This window comes from Raphanus sativus, chromosome 4 (genome assembly GCF_000801105.2).
Source record: "Raphanus sativus cultivar WK10039 chromosome 4, ASM80110v3, whole genome shotgun sequence".
Taxonomy (NCBI): Eukaryota; Viridiplantae; Streptophyta; class Magnoliopsida; order Brassicales; family Brassicaceae; genus Raphanus; species Raphanus sativus.
The window spans coordinates 17602490-17619860 of NC_079514.1; the positions used below are offsets into that span (position 1 = coordinate 17602490).

A 17371-nucleotide genomic window follows, 5' to 3' on the forward strand; every position below is an offset into this window, starting at 1 on the left:
ACTCTTGTACGCGACTTTGAGGCTCATTCCCCCAGGCTATCATCATCATCAAGCGACGGGATGATGAGATTTATTCTCCGGATATTCACTAACTCTTTGAGAATAGCTGGAGAAGGAGATTCTAATTTAGCCAGTGAAGCTGTAGCAATCGCTATTTGGGTGCTGACCAAAACTATTTTTGGCTGGAGGCGCTGGGACGACCTCTATGAGAAGTATCTAAAAGCTAGTCTTGTTCTTCTTGAAAGGCTTGTAGAGGAGGATTCCAAGTATGATTTCCTCAAGCTGTCGTCGAGTGATACTCTCACTGTTAGTCAAACTATGAAGAGCTTCTTACACCACTGTAACAAACTCCCTCTTTAAACCACAATAATCCTTTTTTCCTTTTTCTTTTCTCATTTCTGGTGGAAATTGCAGCAGCCTCAGAGGTTTATTATGCATTACTGGTGTGGTTCTGGTTCTAGGTACTGTACTTGTTCTGTTCGTTCTGGCCGTGTTTGGTTTTCATTAGTAGAGCCAAGTCGTGATTATCCTGAGGGTTTGTAATTACAGTCACAAAGTCGGGATTTAGGAGTCTGTTTAAAGCACGCAAGTTCTTACAATGTTTCATCTGTGTGGAGATTGGTTATACTTTCAGTTTCTTTTATGTTTAAATGTCATTCATTTTGTTAGCATAATGGTTCTCATAAGCCTATCTTTTTAAAGATCCGATTTGATTTTTAACGACCATTTGGGAGGGGACTATGTAGAAAGTATGTAAGAGAAGGAATTTGTTAGTGTACGAGACAAAGAGCTAACTGGTAGAAAAAGATATACATAATCAGATTGTTACAGTGCTCTTACGTTCAAGCCTTTTAGTCCCCAAAAGATCCAGGTTAACAAGGGACTATCACTAGTTAAACAAACACAAATAAAGAAAAGTAGCTACGTCATATAATGAGTTTAACAATGTGCTCTCACTCTCTAACACACTGACTGCGAAACAACAACGATAGTCTGTTTGGATTGTACTCTCACTCTCTAACACACTGACTGCGAAACAACAACGATAGTCCTGTTTGGATTGTAATCAAAATACTAAAAACAGAGGCAGTGCACATGTGCTAAACATTCAAAGGCACAATCTTCCTACCCTCTATTGGACCAAATAGCAAGTTTTGTTTATAGCCACAAGTTACTGGAGATCTTTGGCTCATCCAATCATAGTACGCTTTCTTCCTCGTTGCCTCACTACATAAACCCCAAAAGCAAAGACATTTTTGTAAGATTTGAAAACAGAATTGGTTTTTTTTTAAAGAGGGAAGTAGAACCTTGTGCGAGCTTGTTAAACGTGGCTGACCATTGCTTTGAGGACTTCCTATATGCTGTCAGTATACGATCCATCTACAGAATAAACAACTCAACAACAAACCGAACCAAGCAAAAAGAGCAGTGTAAGTAGTTATATGATCTGGAAAACAGCCTTTACCACGTTTCCGCATGAAGAATGCATTGAGAGCAAGGCTCTTTCAAGTACATATAGATCAACAGCTTTGTCTTCCGGCAAGCTCGACGTGAAACTCAACCCGAAATCAATTAGTACCTGAGAGAAGAGAAGACATGAACTTGTAAGTAAACGAGTGAACATATCAAGAAACTCTTTTGGCTTACTTACCAGCTGATTTGTACCGCTTCTGAGTAACATGTTTGAAGTGGTCAAGTCACCGTGAGACAAGCCACCATCATGGAGCTTAGCGATGGCCTCACCAATCTGAGCAGCTATATCATCCAACCGTTGTTCCTCCTCGACTATCATCCCATTGGCACCAAACTCTAGGAAAACGTCTTTGACAGAGACGCCTTGGATGTACTCGAGCGTCAAGGAATGGAGCAGAGGATCCACCGCATAGAGGACTGGAGTACAAACTCCGAGCTTTCTTGCTTTCGTCATACACCTTGCCTCGGCATTCAATCGTTTGAGTGTGAGTTTCACATCCAGAATCGGGTGTCTATACTTCTTGGAGAATCGCTCTTTAACGATGGACCTTCTTCCCACAAATGTAGACTCGAACACCCTCTGAAACAAAGACTTAATCATCATGTCAACTAAAACAGAAGAAGAAGACTTGATTGATTCACACAGAGAGAGACACCACTTACAGCTTCAGCTCCTTGTGTTATCAGAAGGAGAGATTCCTTCCCAATGTCTCCCTCACTGTCCATATTCTTAAGTTTCTTGGAAGCCTTGCTGCACAAACTAGAAATCCAGCACACTTAGAGCAATATTTTGAAGCTCTTAGCTCAAACCTCCCACAACTACAAATATACACTATTATGTAAAAACAATTGATCAGATAATACGTATCATGTTAAGTTTCACGTTAATTGAGCAAATGTAAAGTGTATACAGAAAACATAGATCAAAATCAGTAGTAACAAACAGGTGTTATAATGAAAATCAGTAGTAACAAACACAATTCTAAAATTTTTACAGAAAAAAGTTCCAAATTTTTCCAGAAAAAAATAAAATTTTGTTTTCCAAAGAACCAAGCAAATGAAAAACGCAGAGATTAACCACATAACAATCAAAATCTAAATGCAACTAACAAAGTCATTCACCAGAAGCATAAAAAATCACACACACGAGAGTGAAAGATATTGGAAACTAAATCCCCCCCCCCACAAAACCTATAAAAAAAAACGAACAAGAAGCATAATACTTGCGTGTTTTCGGCTGAAAATTTCGGGGGAGAGAGAGAGAGGCCGACGCAGACCTGACGGCGAGATCGACACAGACCGGACGGCAAGATCGGAGCACGCCGGGGTGAAGAAACTGGTTGATTCGGCGCAGCACACAGAGGGGAGGAACGATTAGGTTTGATGTATCGAAGTTTCTGACCGATTTTACGGTTAGAAAATGGTTCTGACGAACAAAACCGGTCGGAAGTTTCATTAACAAAAAAAAAAAAACCTTTTTCGCATTAAAACCTTCATTAAAAATAATTAAAAAATTCCAGGCAAAATTAATTTTCAAAAAAGGTACTAAAATTTACTAGAAATATTACAAATTATAAAAAAAAATTACCATCAATATTACTTTTTTTTTTCCTCTGAAAATTTTATTAAGGACCAAAGCCATAAGGGGACTAAGCCCAACACGAACTACAAACGGTAGACCTAAACAACGGACCATAACTACAGAAGTTCCATGGGCCGTCAGTCCAATAGAACGAAAACCGTCGAAGAGGTAATCGTCCCAAACCACCACGTGTCCGATTGACACACGATTCGAAGACACGCGTCAAGCCGGAACCCACCACCTCCTCCGGAAAGGGTCACGTCGGAACTCCACCATCAACAGAGATAGATCAGTGAAAGACCATCCTAACGAAGTATTCTTCACAGAAGGCTTAATTACCATCAATATTACAAATTATTAAATATTTCCCAACTTAATTAATCTGAATGAAATATTCTAAAGAATCTGAATCAAAGTCGTTAAATTCTCTCCGATTCCGAATCTGAGAATATTTCGTTGTAAACTGCAGAAAAAGATGGTGGTGTTTGTATGGCAAACCACTAACATTGTTTAATATATCATCAAGTTGATGAAAACAGGGTTTGGTCCATCGTCGTACGCATTATTGCGAAAAGAAAAAGAAAAATATACAGAGTCAAACCATGACAGAAACATTAAAACCTGTACAGGCTGAAGTAGCTCCATTGCACAAGCAAGAGAGTTTTTTTTGAAAAGGAAATCAAACAAAAGCAAACCACTGCTGGTAGTAGACGACCATGGACTCTCTCGGGTAGTAGACGATGATGATAAAAAAGATGACGATGACTCCGAAGATTAACTTATAGAGCGAGTCACCCTTTAGGTTTTAACCAGCGATTCTCCTAGAGTAGGGATTTGGAGGCTGTATAGGTCTGAGGAACATTTCACCACTTTCTCCCACCCACCCTGCCTTCATTGCCGGCTTTTGACTTTGACTTTGACTCCATCTTCCTTCCCCCACCGCTCCATTTGCCTGTTTACTTGCAGTCTCTGATGGCCCACGAGGAAAGACCCAATTCTTCATCGATGCTGCAAAATGTGCATCATTTGATTTCCCTTCAGTAGACTAACCAAACTATGCAGAACAAAAGAACAAAAGTTTGTGATTTTTTTTTACTTACAAGGACTCTTCCTTCCAGGCGGTGGTATATACCTAGCATCTCTAACATGATAACTTCCGACAGCTTTGTTGTTCCATCTTGTGTCATGGTTAATAATCTTATTATGCATCTCCAGCTTCCGCTGGGTCTGACAAGCGCCAAACGAAGGAGCATTCGCCTTTGCAGCAGCATAACTGTTATATGGCTTATTATTATTAGCAGTATTGGTCAAAGCCGCTGGCAACCTCTTCACGTATTGCTGCTGATGCTCGAGAGTCCCTCTCTGTCCAGCAGATTGTTTGGCACGGAGAGATGGTGGAACATAGTAGCAACTCTGGAAGAACGGATGCTGCAAAGCCTCTGCAGCCGTCGGCCTATTGCTGGGATCCCACGAGCAGAGGCGCTCGACAAGGTTAACCGCTTCTGCACTAGCATACGGCATCAAGCTTGAAAGGGGTACACCGGAAAGCTGCAAGATAAACAAACAAATCGTTACTAGTAATCCAAAGATGAGAAAATCTGTGAAAAGTTTTTTTTTTCTCCACAAACATTGAAGATTTGAGCGAGTGTTTACCCGAGGGAATTGGTAATTGATTACGCTAGCAAGATTAAGACCCTCCAACCATGTCTGTTCAGTTGGGCTGCCTATCACACTGCAGATTTTGTATATCTCATCTGCTTCACTGCATACATAAAAAGAGATTTTTGTTAGCTTAACATCACATCAGCAACATTGTTCATTCAGGAAAACTGTAATGACAAATACCTAGCTCCAGGAAAAAGAGGGCGAAGAGACAACAGCTCAGCCAGAATAGCGCCCATTGCCCACATATCTGAAACACAAAAAAAATACCCCATTGTTAATAAATGGACCAATACCATATGGAAAGACTTCTTTAACAATTAACCACTAACCAACTTTTGATGTGTATACATATGACCGTAGCAGTACTTCAGGTGCTCTGTACCTGTTAGAAACATAGACTTTAGCTTTAATGTATCATTGAAACTACAAACATATTGATTTTCTTAGAAAAGCATTTCAACAGAGCAGGGAAGTGAATCTTACCAGCGTGTAGAGACATACTCTGTATAAGGTGGACTTGAGTTAATCTCCCGAGCCAAGCCAAGATCAGCAATCTTAATAACATCTTTAGAGACTAATAGATTTTCTGCATCAGAAAAATACACATGTTTCATTAAGGAAGTATTGAACTACGACTGCGGTCGAAATTTTGATTTAAGAAGACAGAACCATCACACATGTGGTGGTGTATATTGGGTAACTCAAGGCTATCAATTACCTGGCTTAAGATCTCGGTGGAAGTATCCACGCTGATGCATGTAAGAAAGGCCTTGAAAGACTTGAAAGCACCAATTTCGGATATCAGATTCTGCGAATAGCTTAGGGCGATCCTTCATAAGCTGGTAAAGATTGCACTCCTGATGGAGTAAGAACGGAGAGAAAGTTTAGGGAAACAGAGAATGAAAAAGCTATGGCAAACGGATCAAACAAAAAGTAGCAGAAGCATACCATGTACTCGAACACAAAGTATAGAATATCATTTTCTCGGATGACTCCCTTCAGCTTCACAATGTTTGGATGGTTCATTCTGCTAAGCGACTAACATGAGAAAAAGAGAGGAATCAGCAAGAAGAAAGACTGAGAAATGAGAGAACATTCTCAGTGAAGAAGAAACAATACCTTCACTTCTCTCAGATTAATACATTCTTCCCAAGAGTAATACTTTTTCTTCATCTTTTTGATCGCAACCTGTCCAATAAAAATTTCAGTACCATAAAAAGAAAGTACAAATAGTATAGAAGCCTTAGATATCTTTGAGAAAAAATCAACTTACAACTTCACCCGTCTGTTTATTGACAGCTCGCCAAACATTCCCAAACGTTCCATCACCAACTTCTTTGATTAAATTATACCTACGGTTACATAAGAGCATCGAAAAGTAAACAGGAAATCAAGGGATCTGCAGCCAAATATAAGAGAAAAAAACATGCTAGAAATCAAACCTACCTCTCCATCGCCTTTACAGTAAAGTAAAGTATCTTCTTTGGTTTTTTCTCTCTAGAGAACTGAAGTATTTCTATAACTCCACTCTTAGTATGGCACTAGAACTCGAAGATTCTCCCGCTGGGTAGGCTGGCCGTTATTTACTATGAAAATCTTCAATTGGTTGACCATCAAGGGAAAAGAAAGAAACCAAGAGAAGAAGACAAAACATACTGAGAACTGGAAGACTCAATGAACCAAAAAGTAGGAATGTTGATGAGTGTAAGAAGCCCACAATTGACTCAAGGGGTTCGGAGACTCAGAGGAGAATACTATCAAAGCCACGACATGTCAAAAACTTGAAAAGAAACTGACACATCCTTGTTCAGTCAGCTCCTCTACGAGAACCAGATATGGAAACAGGATTTTTTTTTTTAGACTCTAGGGACCAGGGTTTAGATGAGAGATTCTAGGCCTATGCGAAGGAATGATAACTTGCAGACATCAGTCCTGCACAAACAATTAAAAGAAAATCCAGCAGTGATATAAGATAAGTTTGGAGTATATGACATCTTTTAACTCTATCATATATTATCTCTTTTTGAATTTTCCTATATTCTTCATAGCAGTTTTTTTTTTTGTTTTTTCCTTTTTCTCTAAATTTCCATTTTTCTTTTTACCAAACTACTGTAATATTCAAAAAAAGTAGTCATTAAAAACAGTTTATAAACCTCTTATTTTCTTACCTGTTACTCTCAATTTACAAAATGGAAAAAAAAACTGAGGGGTAAGACAATTTAGTAAACTCATGAAAACCATATACCTGACTCGCAAGAAGTGCAGAAGTTGACTAAGTGCAGTTCCCGAAAGAGGCAACAAGGAAGTGTGAACGAGCAAGAAACCGTAAATCGAGTGCTTCTTGCAGTGAGAAAACCGGAAAGTGGTAGCAGCCAGAAGAAGAGATGTAATCTAGTTCCATATCTCAAAAAGAAGCAAATCCACTAGCTTAATGTAACCTGATAATGAACACGTAACAATCAATCAATATTACAAGCACAAATACAAAGTATTTATCAAGATGGGAAATGAAATCCAGTTCCAATAGACTCCTAATAATATATAAGGGAACGCAATAACAAACCCCTCCCCCCCAAATTGCAACCAATGATCCCCACATATAATCGTAGACCTAAAAATCTATCAAAACATTAAATTCGAAACAAAAGGGAACATTAGAGAACGAAGAAAGGACAAACTAAAATCGTAATCACAAAGATCTTTGATTAACCTTAAGGGCCAATAGGCATAAGCTCCGTCACCGACAACGACGGGGAAAAGACGTTATCCAAAAAGCTCCTCCTTCCCAAACTCCACCGCGCTTTTTATCTATATCTACCGCGTATTTTTGTGACTTCTCTCGTGATAGATAATAACCAAAAGAAACCTACTTTTATAATCTCTCTCACCGATCAAAGGAATAGATTATTGCTAGCTCATCTCGACCCTACATATAAACCGTTGATTTAACCTGGTGACCAATTTGAACCGTATGATTTTGAAAATTTGATGACCTTCTTCTCTAAACCTTTATCCTTTTACTATTCTTTGCTCTCCATTCCAAATTTCCAAGTTCGTTACACGCGAAACCTGAGTATCCCTTCAACATCATAGATTCTCATTTCCTCCAACTATTTGGGCTTTACAGTATACGAAAGCCCAATCTAAAAAGAGGCCCAATACTAATTTCCAGTGCCGTCGATTTATTTCACTTCTACTACACAGAAACACAAATCGGGAGAGCAATGGAGTTTTACGACGAGGACAAGCCAAGATTCGTCCTCCAATCACGTCCTTCCTCTTCTCGCAAGACGACGGAAGAGGACGACGATCCTAAAACCCCAAACAAGATATCCATCTCAATCTCCGTCGTCATCTCTCTCCTCACTCTATCACTCTCCTTCTTCTACTTTGAATCCGAGCCTGCCCAATCGCTCCTCTTGTGGCTCGCGATCTCCTTCCTCGTCGGTCCTTTCGCGCCGTCTTCTCTCACCGGCGGCAAAATCCGCGTCGGTTACGGTCATATCCTGGAGCCGGAGCAGATCGACGACGAACACTCCACGGATAACGAACGCGAATCGAGGAGGAGCAAGAGATCTAATAAAGTGACGAAGAACGATAAACCGCCGGAGAATCCACCTCCGGTTGTGGCAACGAGTAAAGTGGTGGATCGAAATGGATCTGTGAAGGAAAGTAAGGAGTGGAGTGAAGAAGAGGTCGAGGTTCTGAAGAAGCAGCTTGTGAAGCATCCGGCGGGGAAGCCTGGGCGGTGGGAAGCGGTTGCGTCTGCGTTTGGAGGGAAGTATAAGACAGAGAATGTGATCAAGAAGGCGAAAGAGATCGGAGAGAAGAAAGTGTATGAGAGTGACGATTACGCTCAGTTTCTGAAGAACAGGAAAGCTTCTTCGGATCCTAGATTGGCTGAAGAAGAAGAAGACGCCGAGAAGAATGGAGGAGATGACGAGAGTTGGAGTAATGGAGAAGACATTGCACTGCTCAATGCTCTTAAAGCTTTTCCCAAAGAAGCGGCTATGAGATGGGAGAAGGTTGCAGCTGCAGTTCCTGGGAAGTCCAAGGCTGCTTGTATGAAGAGAGTTACTGAGCTTAAGAAAGGGTTTAGGAGCTCCAAGTCTGGAGCCAATTAGCCAAACATAAAGCCACAAGATCCTCTCTCTTTTTACTCTCCATTGTACTTGTTGTTACCTAGATGTTTTCTGAATAATTCTATGAGGCTTCGTGATCTCTCCATTATAGTATGTTCTTGTTCTGTTCGTATCACTAAGGTTACATAGGGAGAAGTAACTACAGTGAACCTACAGGTTAGGTCGTGAGTCGTGTTCTTGATGTTGAGATTGGGAAGGCATGCTATTTCATCCCCTAGTTGTATGATTGATAGTTGGTCAAAGTGTCTTGAGCATCTTTCTCGTTCCATCATGTTAAACTAACCACATTGCTTTGCATCAAAACATTGCTATTTTCCTTGGTTTATTGAACTCTCATTTACATCTGCTGGTTTCTGGTCAAATTTCATTATGAATGTACTGCAAAAAGACATAATATAATGGACTTGGTGAGAGTATAAAGGGGTGTGAACATGGCATGAAACTGGTTTAGGTTCATAATTGTTTTCAGTTTATGATTGTCTATTCATAGTATTAGTAGAATATATCATTGGCAGAAGAGATGTATCCTTAGGCTGAAATGATCGGTTCACCTGAAGAACCTACTATACGACCTCCAAGGACACTGTTGTATGATCTCAGAATCCTCAGTCACGTAACCTTCGATCTTCAGGGGGAAAAAGTATTCCTGCATCTGCTCGTGGTTTTCTATCTTATTTTGGTAGGTATGAGATAAAATTCATTTTGTAACTAACACATTAGTAGAAGGATTCTGTCTGAATATCTTTACACAGTCGATTTATCTTGCTCTCTTTTTCTGTATAACACATTTCCTTCCGATTCCGAACAATGGGAGCACAGTAACATGTATCGTTAGATCAGATGAGCATTACGACAAAACGGCATGAGATCTATCTCCATTACCAAATAGTCACGGTAGTTCGGTTTCCCACCGAATACACCCACGTGCTTCATACTTTTTAACAACCCGCGAGCACCTGTTATTTTAAAAAGGAGGGATTGCACGGTTAACTGGCCCAACCGGTAATAAACAGATCAGCTCCTTCCTAAACACACTCTGTGCTCGCCACACGTTGAAAAAAGGCTGCTCTGCAAATTTCTTTCCGGGGAGCGCAATCAAAAATTCTCTTGTAATTTTCTCCATTTCGATTTCGTGATCGATTGTCGATTTGTTCTTTTTTTTGTTATTCTGCCCGCGTTTGAAGTATATCTCATGTCTAGGTTTAGCAATCAACTTAAAAAAACTTTGAAGATATAGCTCATCCAAAATCTATGAATGATTTTTGTTTTCATATTGATGGTTTGGAAAAACTTTGAAGATATAGCTCATCCAAAATCTATGAATGATTTTTGTTTTCATATGTTTTGGGTATTTCGATTGGTGTTCTTAGTGTTGGAACACAGTTTCAGGCCACATCGGTGGTTGTCTCCACTGGAGTATTAGCTCATTGAAAAGCCTGCAATGAGTACTATGATCGAGTATATTCATATGTCAAAAACAGATTAAATTTGAATGAGAAATGAAATTGAAGTTGGTAACTTGGTGTTATCAAAACACTGCAAAATTGGCTAAGTGTCTCCATGAGACAAAGTCCCACACCGGACAATAAAGCCAATCTCGAGTTGTTTATATAAGATATCACACATATCTTTAATTAAACGGCTCAGGAAAGGAGAAAGCTTGCCACGTGCACTGCTGCCGACTGGCTCGGCTTGCTCGGCTTTTGGGTCGAGGTCCTCTGGACCAATAAAAATATTTAAACTAATTTAACCTTAATGTTTTTGCCAATTAATTATCAAAAATAGCATGCAATTTTATTTTAGACGATATAAAGTTCGTTAAAAATAACTTGCTGTTCCTTTTCTTGACGTTAAGTTTAAACTAGAACAGATCTTGCAGAGTATATTTTGTAACATTTCAACTCCGAGATCCTCGCGAGATTTTCGCCAACATGCACACGTGCTGTTTCAGTTGCGGAAAGTGGCTCGTCTTCTCCTCTTTATAAACTTGTCTCCTTCTCATTTCATTATTAACGTTTTACAGAAACACAAACCAGCAAATTCTTTAGCGTAAGTCTTTTAGATCGAGTGTTTCATAGTATTATCTTAATTTCCTGTTGTTTTCTCGTTAATTTTATTTTCTTGTTATCTTTCTTTATTGTTTAAATTATTGCTACTTTGATGTTATTTGATAAGCAAAGTTTTAATACGTATTAAAATTCTAAAATTGTACACAGAATATGCTTAAACTTACTTTTTATTGATCTTGAATTGAGATACAAGATTTTGTTTACAAGATTGCGGGATATCGAAAACTTAAAACTTTAGAGAATTTTTAAAGATTTTAGAGAGAGGGGAGAGCTTTTAGAGAGATAAGGAAATCGCTCGTGTCCCTCGACGTTGCATATGGCTTCATATTTATAGCGGAAGTCTGCTAGCATAGTGCTTGAGACGTGTTGTATTTCTGTGGTGTCGACACTGAGATGATAATGCTTGAAACATGTCTCATTTTTGTGGTGTCGGCAGTCTTGAACAGGCGATTGATGGAGATATTTTCTTTCATGCCTTTTGTAGATTGCTTTTGCAAGTAAGTCTTGTTGTGGGTCTCATCTTTGTCAGATGTGGATTTCCTGTTGATGGAGTCTTGCGTAGTCTTGTCGTCTGGCGCTTATACAGATTCTACTCTGTATAATTATTTTGTACCTAATACATACAAACATAGTAATATACAAAGTTGAAGTAAAAAATAATTTACAGAGTAAAATCTGTATAAGCGCCAGACGACAAGACTACGCAAGACTCCATCAACAGGAAATCCACATCCGACAAAGATGAGACCCACAACAAAACTTACTTGCAAAAGCAATCTACAAAAGGCATGAAAGAAAATATCTCCATCAATTGCCTGTTCAAGACTGTCGGCACCACAAAAATGAGACATGTTTCAAGTATTATCATCTTAGTGTCGGCACCACAGAAATGCAACACGTTTCAAGCACTATGCAAAGCACTATGCAAGCAGACTTCTGCTATAAATACGAAGCCATATGCAACGTCGAGGGACACGAGCGATTTCCTTATCTCTCTAAAAGCTCTCCCCTCTCTCTAAAATCTTTAAAAAATTCTCTAAAGTTTTAAGTTTTCGATATCCCGCAATCTTGTAAACAAAATCTTGTATCTCAATTCAAGATCAATAAAAAGTAAGTTTAAGCATATTCTGTGTACAATTTTAGAATTTTAATACGTATTAAAACTTTGCTTATCAAATAACATCAAAGTATCAATAATTTAAACAATAAAGAAAGATAACAAGAAAATAAAATTAACGAGAAAACAAAATTAAATAGCGCAATTTTTTTAGACGATATGAAGTTCGTTAAAAATGACTCGCTGTTCCTTTTCTTGACTTTAAGTTTAAACGAGAACAGATCTTGCAGAGTACATTTCGTAACATTTTAACTCCGAGATCCTCGCGAGATTTTCGCCAACGTGCACACGTGCTGTTTCAGTTGCAGAAAGTGGCTCGTCTTCTCCTCTTTATAAACTTGTCTCCTTCTCATTTCATTATTAACGTTTTACAGAAACACAAACCAGCAAATCTCTTAGTGTAAGTCTTTTAGATCGAGAGTGTTTCGTAGTATTATTAGTTCGTAGAAACAGTTCATGAGTGCTGCATGACTGTTCGTCATGATTTTATCATGGGACTCCTATTCGCTATGATCTGTCGCACTTACGGAGCGACAACTGAGGGACAACAAAGATTTAACGAGAGACAACCGACAAATATAATAAGAGTTAGACGATAAAAAATATTTCGGAAAAAGAATAAAAGGATTTAACGTGGGACAACCGAAAAATATAATAAGAGTTAGACGATAAAAAAAATAAGGGTGTACCATATCACGATAAATGGATGAACACATGGAAGAATTAACAGAAATGCTAAAAAATATTACTTTACTAGACAACTCTCAACAACTTGAACAAAATGAAATAATAATTGATCAATCCTCTTCATCAGAAGAAGAACCATCTGTTCTTTTTTTAAATCCTGTAGAAGGAACTAGTAAACAACAAGAACTTATTGATCATAAAAATTGACGACAGTTATAAAAATAAACAACGATATTTTAGATCCGAAACAGCAAAGTTCGAAGAATATCAACAATTTAAACCAAAACCAGTAAAATATAACGATTTGTTGGATCTTGATTGTGTTAATCACCAAGAAGGAAAAACTAGATTACACACTTGGGTCTCTGAACAAGAAATGCAGTTACAATTAAACGAAACAATTCATAAAATGAATGCTAAAAATTATTTAAATCTCTTAATATATAATACAACCGGAATTGTATTCACATATCTTGCCGAAATGAAAGATGCTAATAAAATTCAACTACAAACCTTTAGAGACCATCAACAATTCTTTGTCACTGTGGTTGAACAATTAAATATACAGTTCTTAGGTGGTATAAACCTATTAAGGAAAGAGCAAACTAATGACTATGAAGAACAAATAATAAAAGTAAGACATACATTAAATAATATAGAAATATGCAATATGCGATACTTAGATGAATTCATATGTCAATACGAAAAAAATTATTACGAATTACCACACGATGATTATGTTAAATACATGGAAGTGTTTATTCAAAAACTACCATCCCCGTTTAACATAACATTACCCAAATTATTTAAAGAAAATATAGATAAAAATAGTATCTGGCACTTTTGGAGGAATGATACGAACTCTAAGAGAATGCGTAAGAACCTTATGTATTCAAAGTCAAGAAATTAAAAGAGTAAAAAGAACATTTGAATTCAATTGCGAAAATTATGAAGATATACCTCAAAAATTTGGTTGCGAAAAGCAAAGAAAATATTAGAAACGTAAATACAAGAAATATTATAAACATGAAAATAAAAAGTTTAGATTCAAAAATAAATACTTTAGACCAAGAAGAAGGAAATGGTATAAAAGAGAAAAATGAAAGAATTATTATAAAGAAAAAGAAAAGAAAGTAATGGGTAACGAAAAATATTGCCCACAAAGCAAGAAAAATTGTAAATGTTGGTTATGCCATGAAATAGGCCATTATGCAAATGAATTTCCAAATAAGAAATCCTATAAAAAGTATAATATCTTAATCAAATCATTTCAATTGGACTAATACCAATAAAATCATTAAACTCATCAGACAATGAATCATCATATTGTTATGAAATATTATCTTCCTCAGAATCGAAAAGGTTATACAGCAGTTCGAATGAATCCGAATAGCACATTCATTCAGATACAAATATTAGATGACAAAAAATCAAAACTATAGCATATACTGATACCGGTGCTACATTATGTATTGCACGAGAAAATACTATAGATAAAACATTATGGAAAAAACTAAAAAACCATTAACTATAAGAGTGGCAGATAAAAGCGAACATAAAATTAACTAAGGAGCTTTTATAATTCATATAAAATAGCCAAAAATATTTATAATACCAAATGTTTATAAACATGATACATGAGTACCTTTTATAATCGGAAATATCTTCTTAAAATTATATAGACCTTACTGTCAGTATTTAAAACACATATCGTTAACATGCCCAAAAATAGGAAAATAAAAGAAATAGGTAGTAAATATACTCATATATAACACTAAAAAGAAAAATTAAAAATTCAGCTAGTAAATAAAATAGAATCAATGATAAACCATGAAAATGTTAGGAAAAAAACTAGAATAAGTATGTAGTGAAGATCCATTAGATATTAAAAATACTAATAATATGCTAGTAGAAATTAGATTAAAAGACCCTAACAAAGAAATAAGAGTCAACTATAAAATGACTTATACTGAACAAGATGTAAAAGAATTCAAAAAAAAACTAAAATATTACTGAAAAAGGATTGATTAGAGAAAGTTTTAGTCAACACTCGTCATCCGTTTCCTATGTCAATAATCATAACGAACAAAAAAAAGGTAAAAGACGAATGGTGAAAGACTACCGAAAAATAAATGAAGCACCAATAGGTAATGCTCAAAATCTACCTAGAAAAGAATACCTAATTAAAAAATTAAGAGGAGCTAAGTATTTCTCAGCACTTGATGCAAAGTTGGGATATTGGCAAATCCGGCTCCATGGGAATACTAAACCATTAACGACCTTTACATGCCCACCTCAAAAACACTTTGAGTGGAATGTATTACCGTTTGGGTTAAAACAAGCCCCAGGAATATTTCCACAATTTATGGATAACAATTTAACCGGATACGAAGAATTTAATTCAATATATATAGATGATATAATAATATTCACAAAATATGATAAAAATGATCATCTCGAAAAAGTATATAAAATACTTGAAAAATGTAAAGAAAAATGTCTAGTACTAAGCCAAAATAAAGGTCAAATACTTAACCAAAAAATAGAATTCTTAGGATTAGAAATAAATAGCAACAGAACAATTGTCGCACAAAAACACATTCTTGAAAGAAAAAAAATCAACTCCCTAATCATTTACAAGATAGAAAGCAAATACAACGCTTCCTTGGAAATCTAAACTATTTAGCTGATCAACGATTTTTTAAGGATCTTGCAAAACAAAAAAAAATCCTTACAACAAAAAATATCCGAAAAAGTACCTTGGAAATGGACCGAAGAAGATAGTAAGGTTGTTGTAAAACTAAAAGAGATGTGTAATGAATTACCAGAATTATATAATCCAAGTGATGATGATATACTCATCGTCTCTACTGACACATGCATAACACATTGGGGAGCCACTTTAACAGCATTATGTGGCAAAAAGTCAGAAACAATCGAATGAATAAAAGAACTAATAACTCAAAAAGCTTCTTTAAAACAAGAAAAACTAGTAAAATAAAATAGCGGCACTTTCACTAATACTTAACAAAAATATCCGATACATAAACTAGAAACATTAGCATCTCTAAAAACATTTAAAAATGGCAGATTGATTTAGGACCAATCACGTTGTATCTAAGAACTGATTCAAAACACTTGATCGGATTTCAAAACTATAACATAAAGGCAAATTATAATCAAGGAAGATTAATAAGATGGCAGATGCAAATAGCACAATACTCATATGTACCAGTATACATAAAAGGAGAGTTAAATTCAATTGCTGATTCAGTAACAAGGGAATTCACAATTCAGAGATGAAACCCCAAAATAAACAATCATATTTATCAATAGAAAAATTGATAAACTATCATTAATAATTACCTATCAATGATAAATTTATCAATAGTATACTCTTGATATAGAATATATCATATAAAACAATCAGCCATAAGACACACAACTCATTTCAGTTTCAGGAAATCATGGAAACAACAATAAAAACTTTGGAGAATCAACTCAAGCAAAAGAAGGAAAACCTAAAGAAGCTCCAAGACGAAATAAATTCACTCGAATCAGTAATCCGAAACCTAAAACCACAAAACCAAACCCAAAACACTGAAACCATAATCCTACCAGAAAGTCCACCTAAAAGCCCAGTCACTAAAAAAACTAACAAATTTTATGTCATATTCAACAGACGAATGAAGGGAATTTACGACGACTGGCATAAAGCAGCCCCATTCATAACAGACAGGAATATTATTCACAAGAGCTATCCAACAATCGACGAAGCCAAGCAAGTCCTCAAAGAGTCAAGCAAAAAAAATTGATTGAGAATTCGTCCAAAGATCGCCTCATTCTTGGCAGAGGAGGAAGTATGCAACCAACAATTAAAATGACACTCATCGGGAAAATTCCGACCATCGCAACAATTACTAGAACAAAAGAGGCACAAGACCAAATAAAACCCACCCTTGAAAAATTTCTCGAACATTTCAATGAAATAAAAATCTATCCAGAGAACACCAAATACAAACTTATCTACCCAAAAAACCATCAGGGCTTAGGTCCAAAAGCTATTGTCCTACCCGAAGCAAGCCTAATAACCACCATTAACCTACATAGTTTCGGAATTATCGAAACACTCTATATCCAAAATCCTGAACAGCAACTCAAACACTTTCCCCAAGACCTAAAAACAGCCGTTTCCCGGTATTTCACCAGATATGCAAAAAATAAAGAAGTATTCATGCAGTATTACAGCAACTGCCCGTAGTTTTAAATAACAGAAACAGGAGAAACATGAGTTAGCTGTCCAGCATCAAAGGTAATTATTATGGGAATAAGTAACGGACAATATCCAACAAGGGACAACCCAGCAAACATTGAATATACCAACGAAGACATGATTCAAGTAGATGCCGAACTAACAATTGAAATGCTCAAAAAAATCCTTTACTTAAGTAACAATCATCGCCTTAATTACAAAAGCGATTCAACGTTACTACTCACCAAAACAACTGAAGAAACACCAATTAAAAAGGAAATAGGCCCATTTGTTTTCAGAATATGGGACAATACTCTCATCAAATGCCCAAGGTATCATCAACTAATGTGTGAATTACTTAGAAATACACAGTTCAAAGTCAAG

General features: G+C 36.6%; 3 protein-coding genes across 10 annotated transcripts; 1 reads left to right on the forward strand and 2 right to left on the reverse strand.

Annotated features, from left to right (window-relative positions):
- Window positions 1–908: 908 nt before the first annotated feature.
- On the reverse strand, window positions 909–2944 carry LOC108838930 (uncharacterized). Of its 6 annotated transcripts, XM_057009611.1 has the most exons (7): window positions 2833–2944; window positions 2701–2710; window positions 2137–2224; window positions 1652–2053; window positions 1466–1579; window positions 1308–1380; window positions 909–1227 (listed from the first exon to the last, which is right to left on the reverse strand). In XM_057009611.1, the coding sequence occupies exons 1-7, from the start codon at window positions 2927–2929 to the stop codon at window positions 1190–1192; spliced, it is 822 nt and encodes a 273-aa protein (XP_056865591.1). In that variant the 5' UTR covers window positions 2930–2944; the 3' UTR covers window positions 909–1189. The 6 variants fall into 6 exon arrangements, with proteins under 6 accessions (XP_056865591.1, XP_056865590.1, XP_056865589.1 ...); XM_057009610.1 differs by lacking the exon at window positions 2701–2710 and having other exon boundaries at window positions 2751–2944; XM_057009609.1 differs by lacking the exon at window positions 2701–2710 and having other exon boundaries at window positions 2137–2233; window positions 2751–2944.
- A 595-nt stretch (window positions 2945–3539) lies between these two features.
- Window positions 3540–7747, reverse strand: LOC108838395 (cyclin-dependent kinase F-4). Of its 3 annotated transcripts, none has more exons than XM_057009606.1 (14): window positions 7431–7747; window positions 6966–7158; window positions 6438–6652; window positions 6167–6316; window positions 5994–6072; window positions 5840–5908; window positions 5669–5758; window positions 5439–5577; window positions 5204–5306; window positions 5050–5102; window positions 4901–4967; window positions 4709–4817; window positions 4156–4603; window positions 3540–4063 (listed from the first exon to the last, which is right to left on the reverse strand). In XM_057009606.1, exons 4-14 carry the CDS (start codon window positions 6172–6174, stop codon window positions 3861–3863), a joined length of 1368 nt encoding a protein of 455 aa, XP_056865586.1. In that variant the 5' UTR covers window positions 6175–6316; window positions 6438–6652; window positions 6966–7158; window positions 7431–7747; the 3' UTR covers window positions 3540–3860. The 3 variants fall into 3 exon arrangements, with proteins under 3 accessions (XP_056865586.1, XP_056865585.1, XP_056865584.1); XM_057009605.1 differs by having other exon boundaries at window positions 6167–6306; window positions 6377–6652; XM_057009604.1 differs by having other exon boundaries at window positions 6167–6652.
- A 167-nt stretch (window positions 7748–7914) lies between these two features.
- Window positions 7915–8955, forward strand: LOC108854324 (transcription factor MAMYB). Its single transcript, XM_018627852.2, has one exon. It carries the CDS (start codon window positions 7945–7947, stop codon window positions 8842–8844), a length of 900 nt encoding a protein of 299 aa, XP_018483354.1. The 5' UTR covers window positions 7915–7944; the 3' UTR covers window positions 8845–8955.
- The last annotated feature ends 8416 nt before the right edge of the window (window positions 8956–17371 follow it).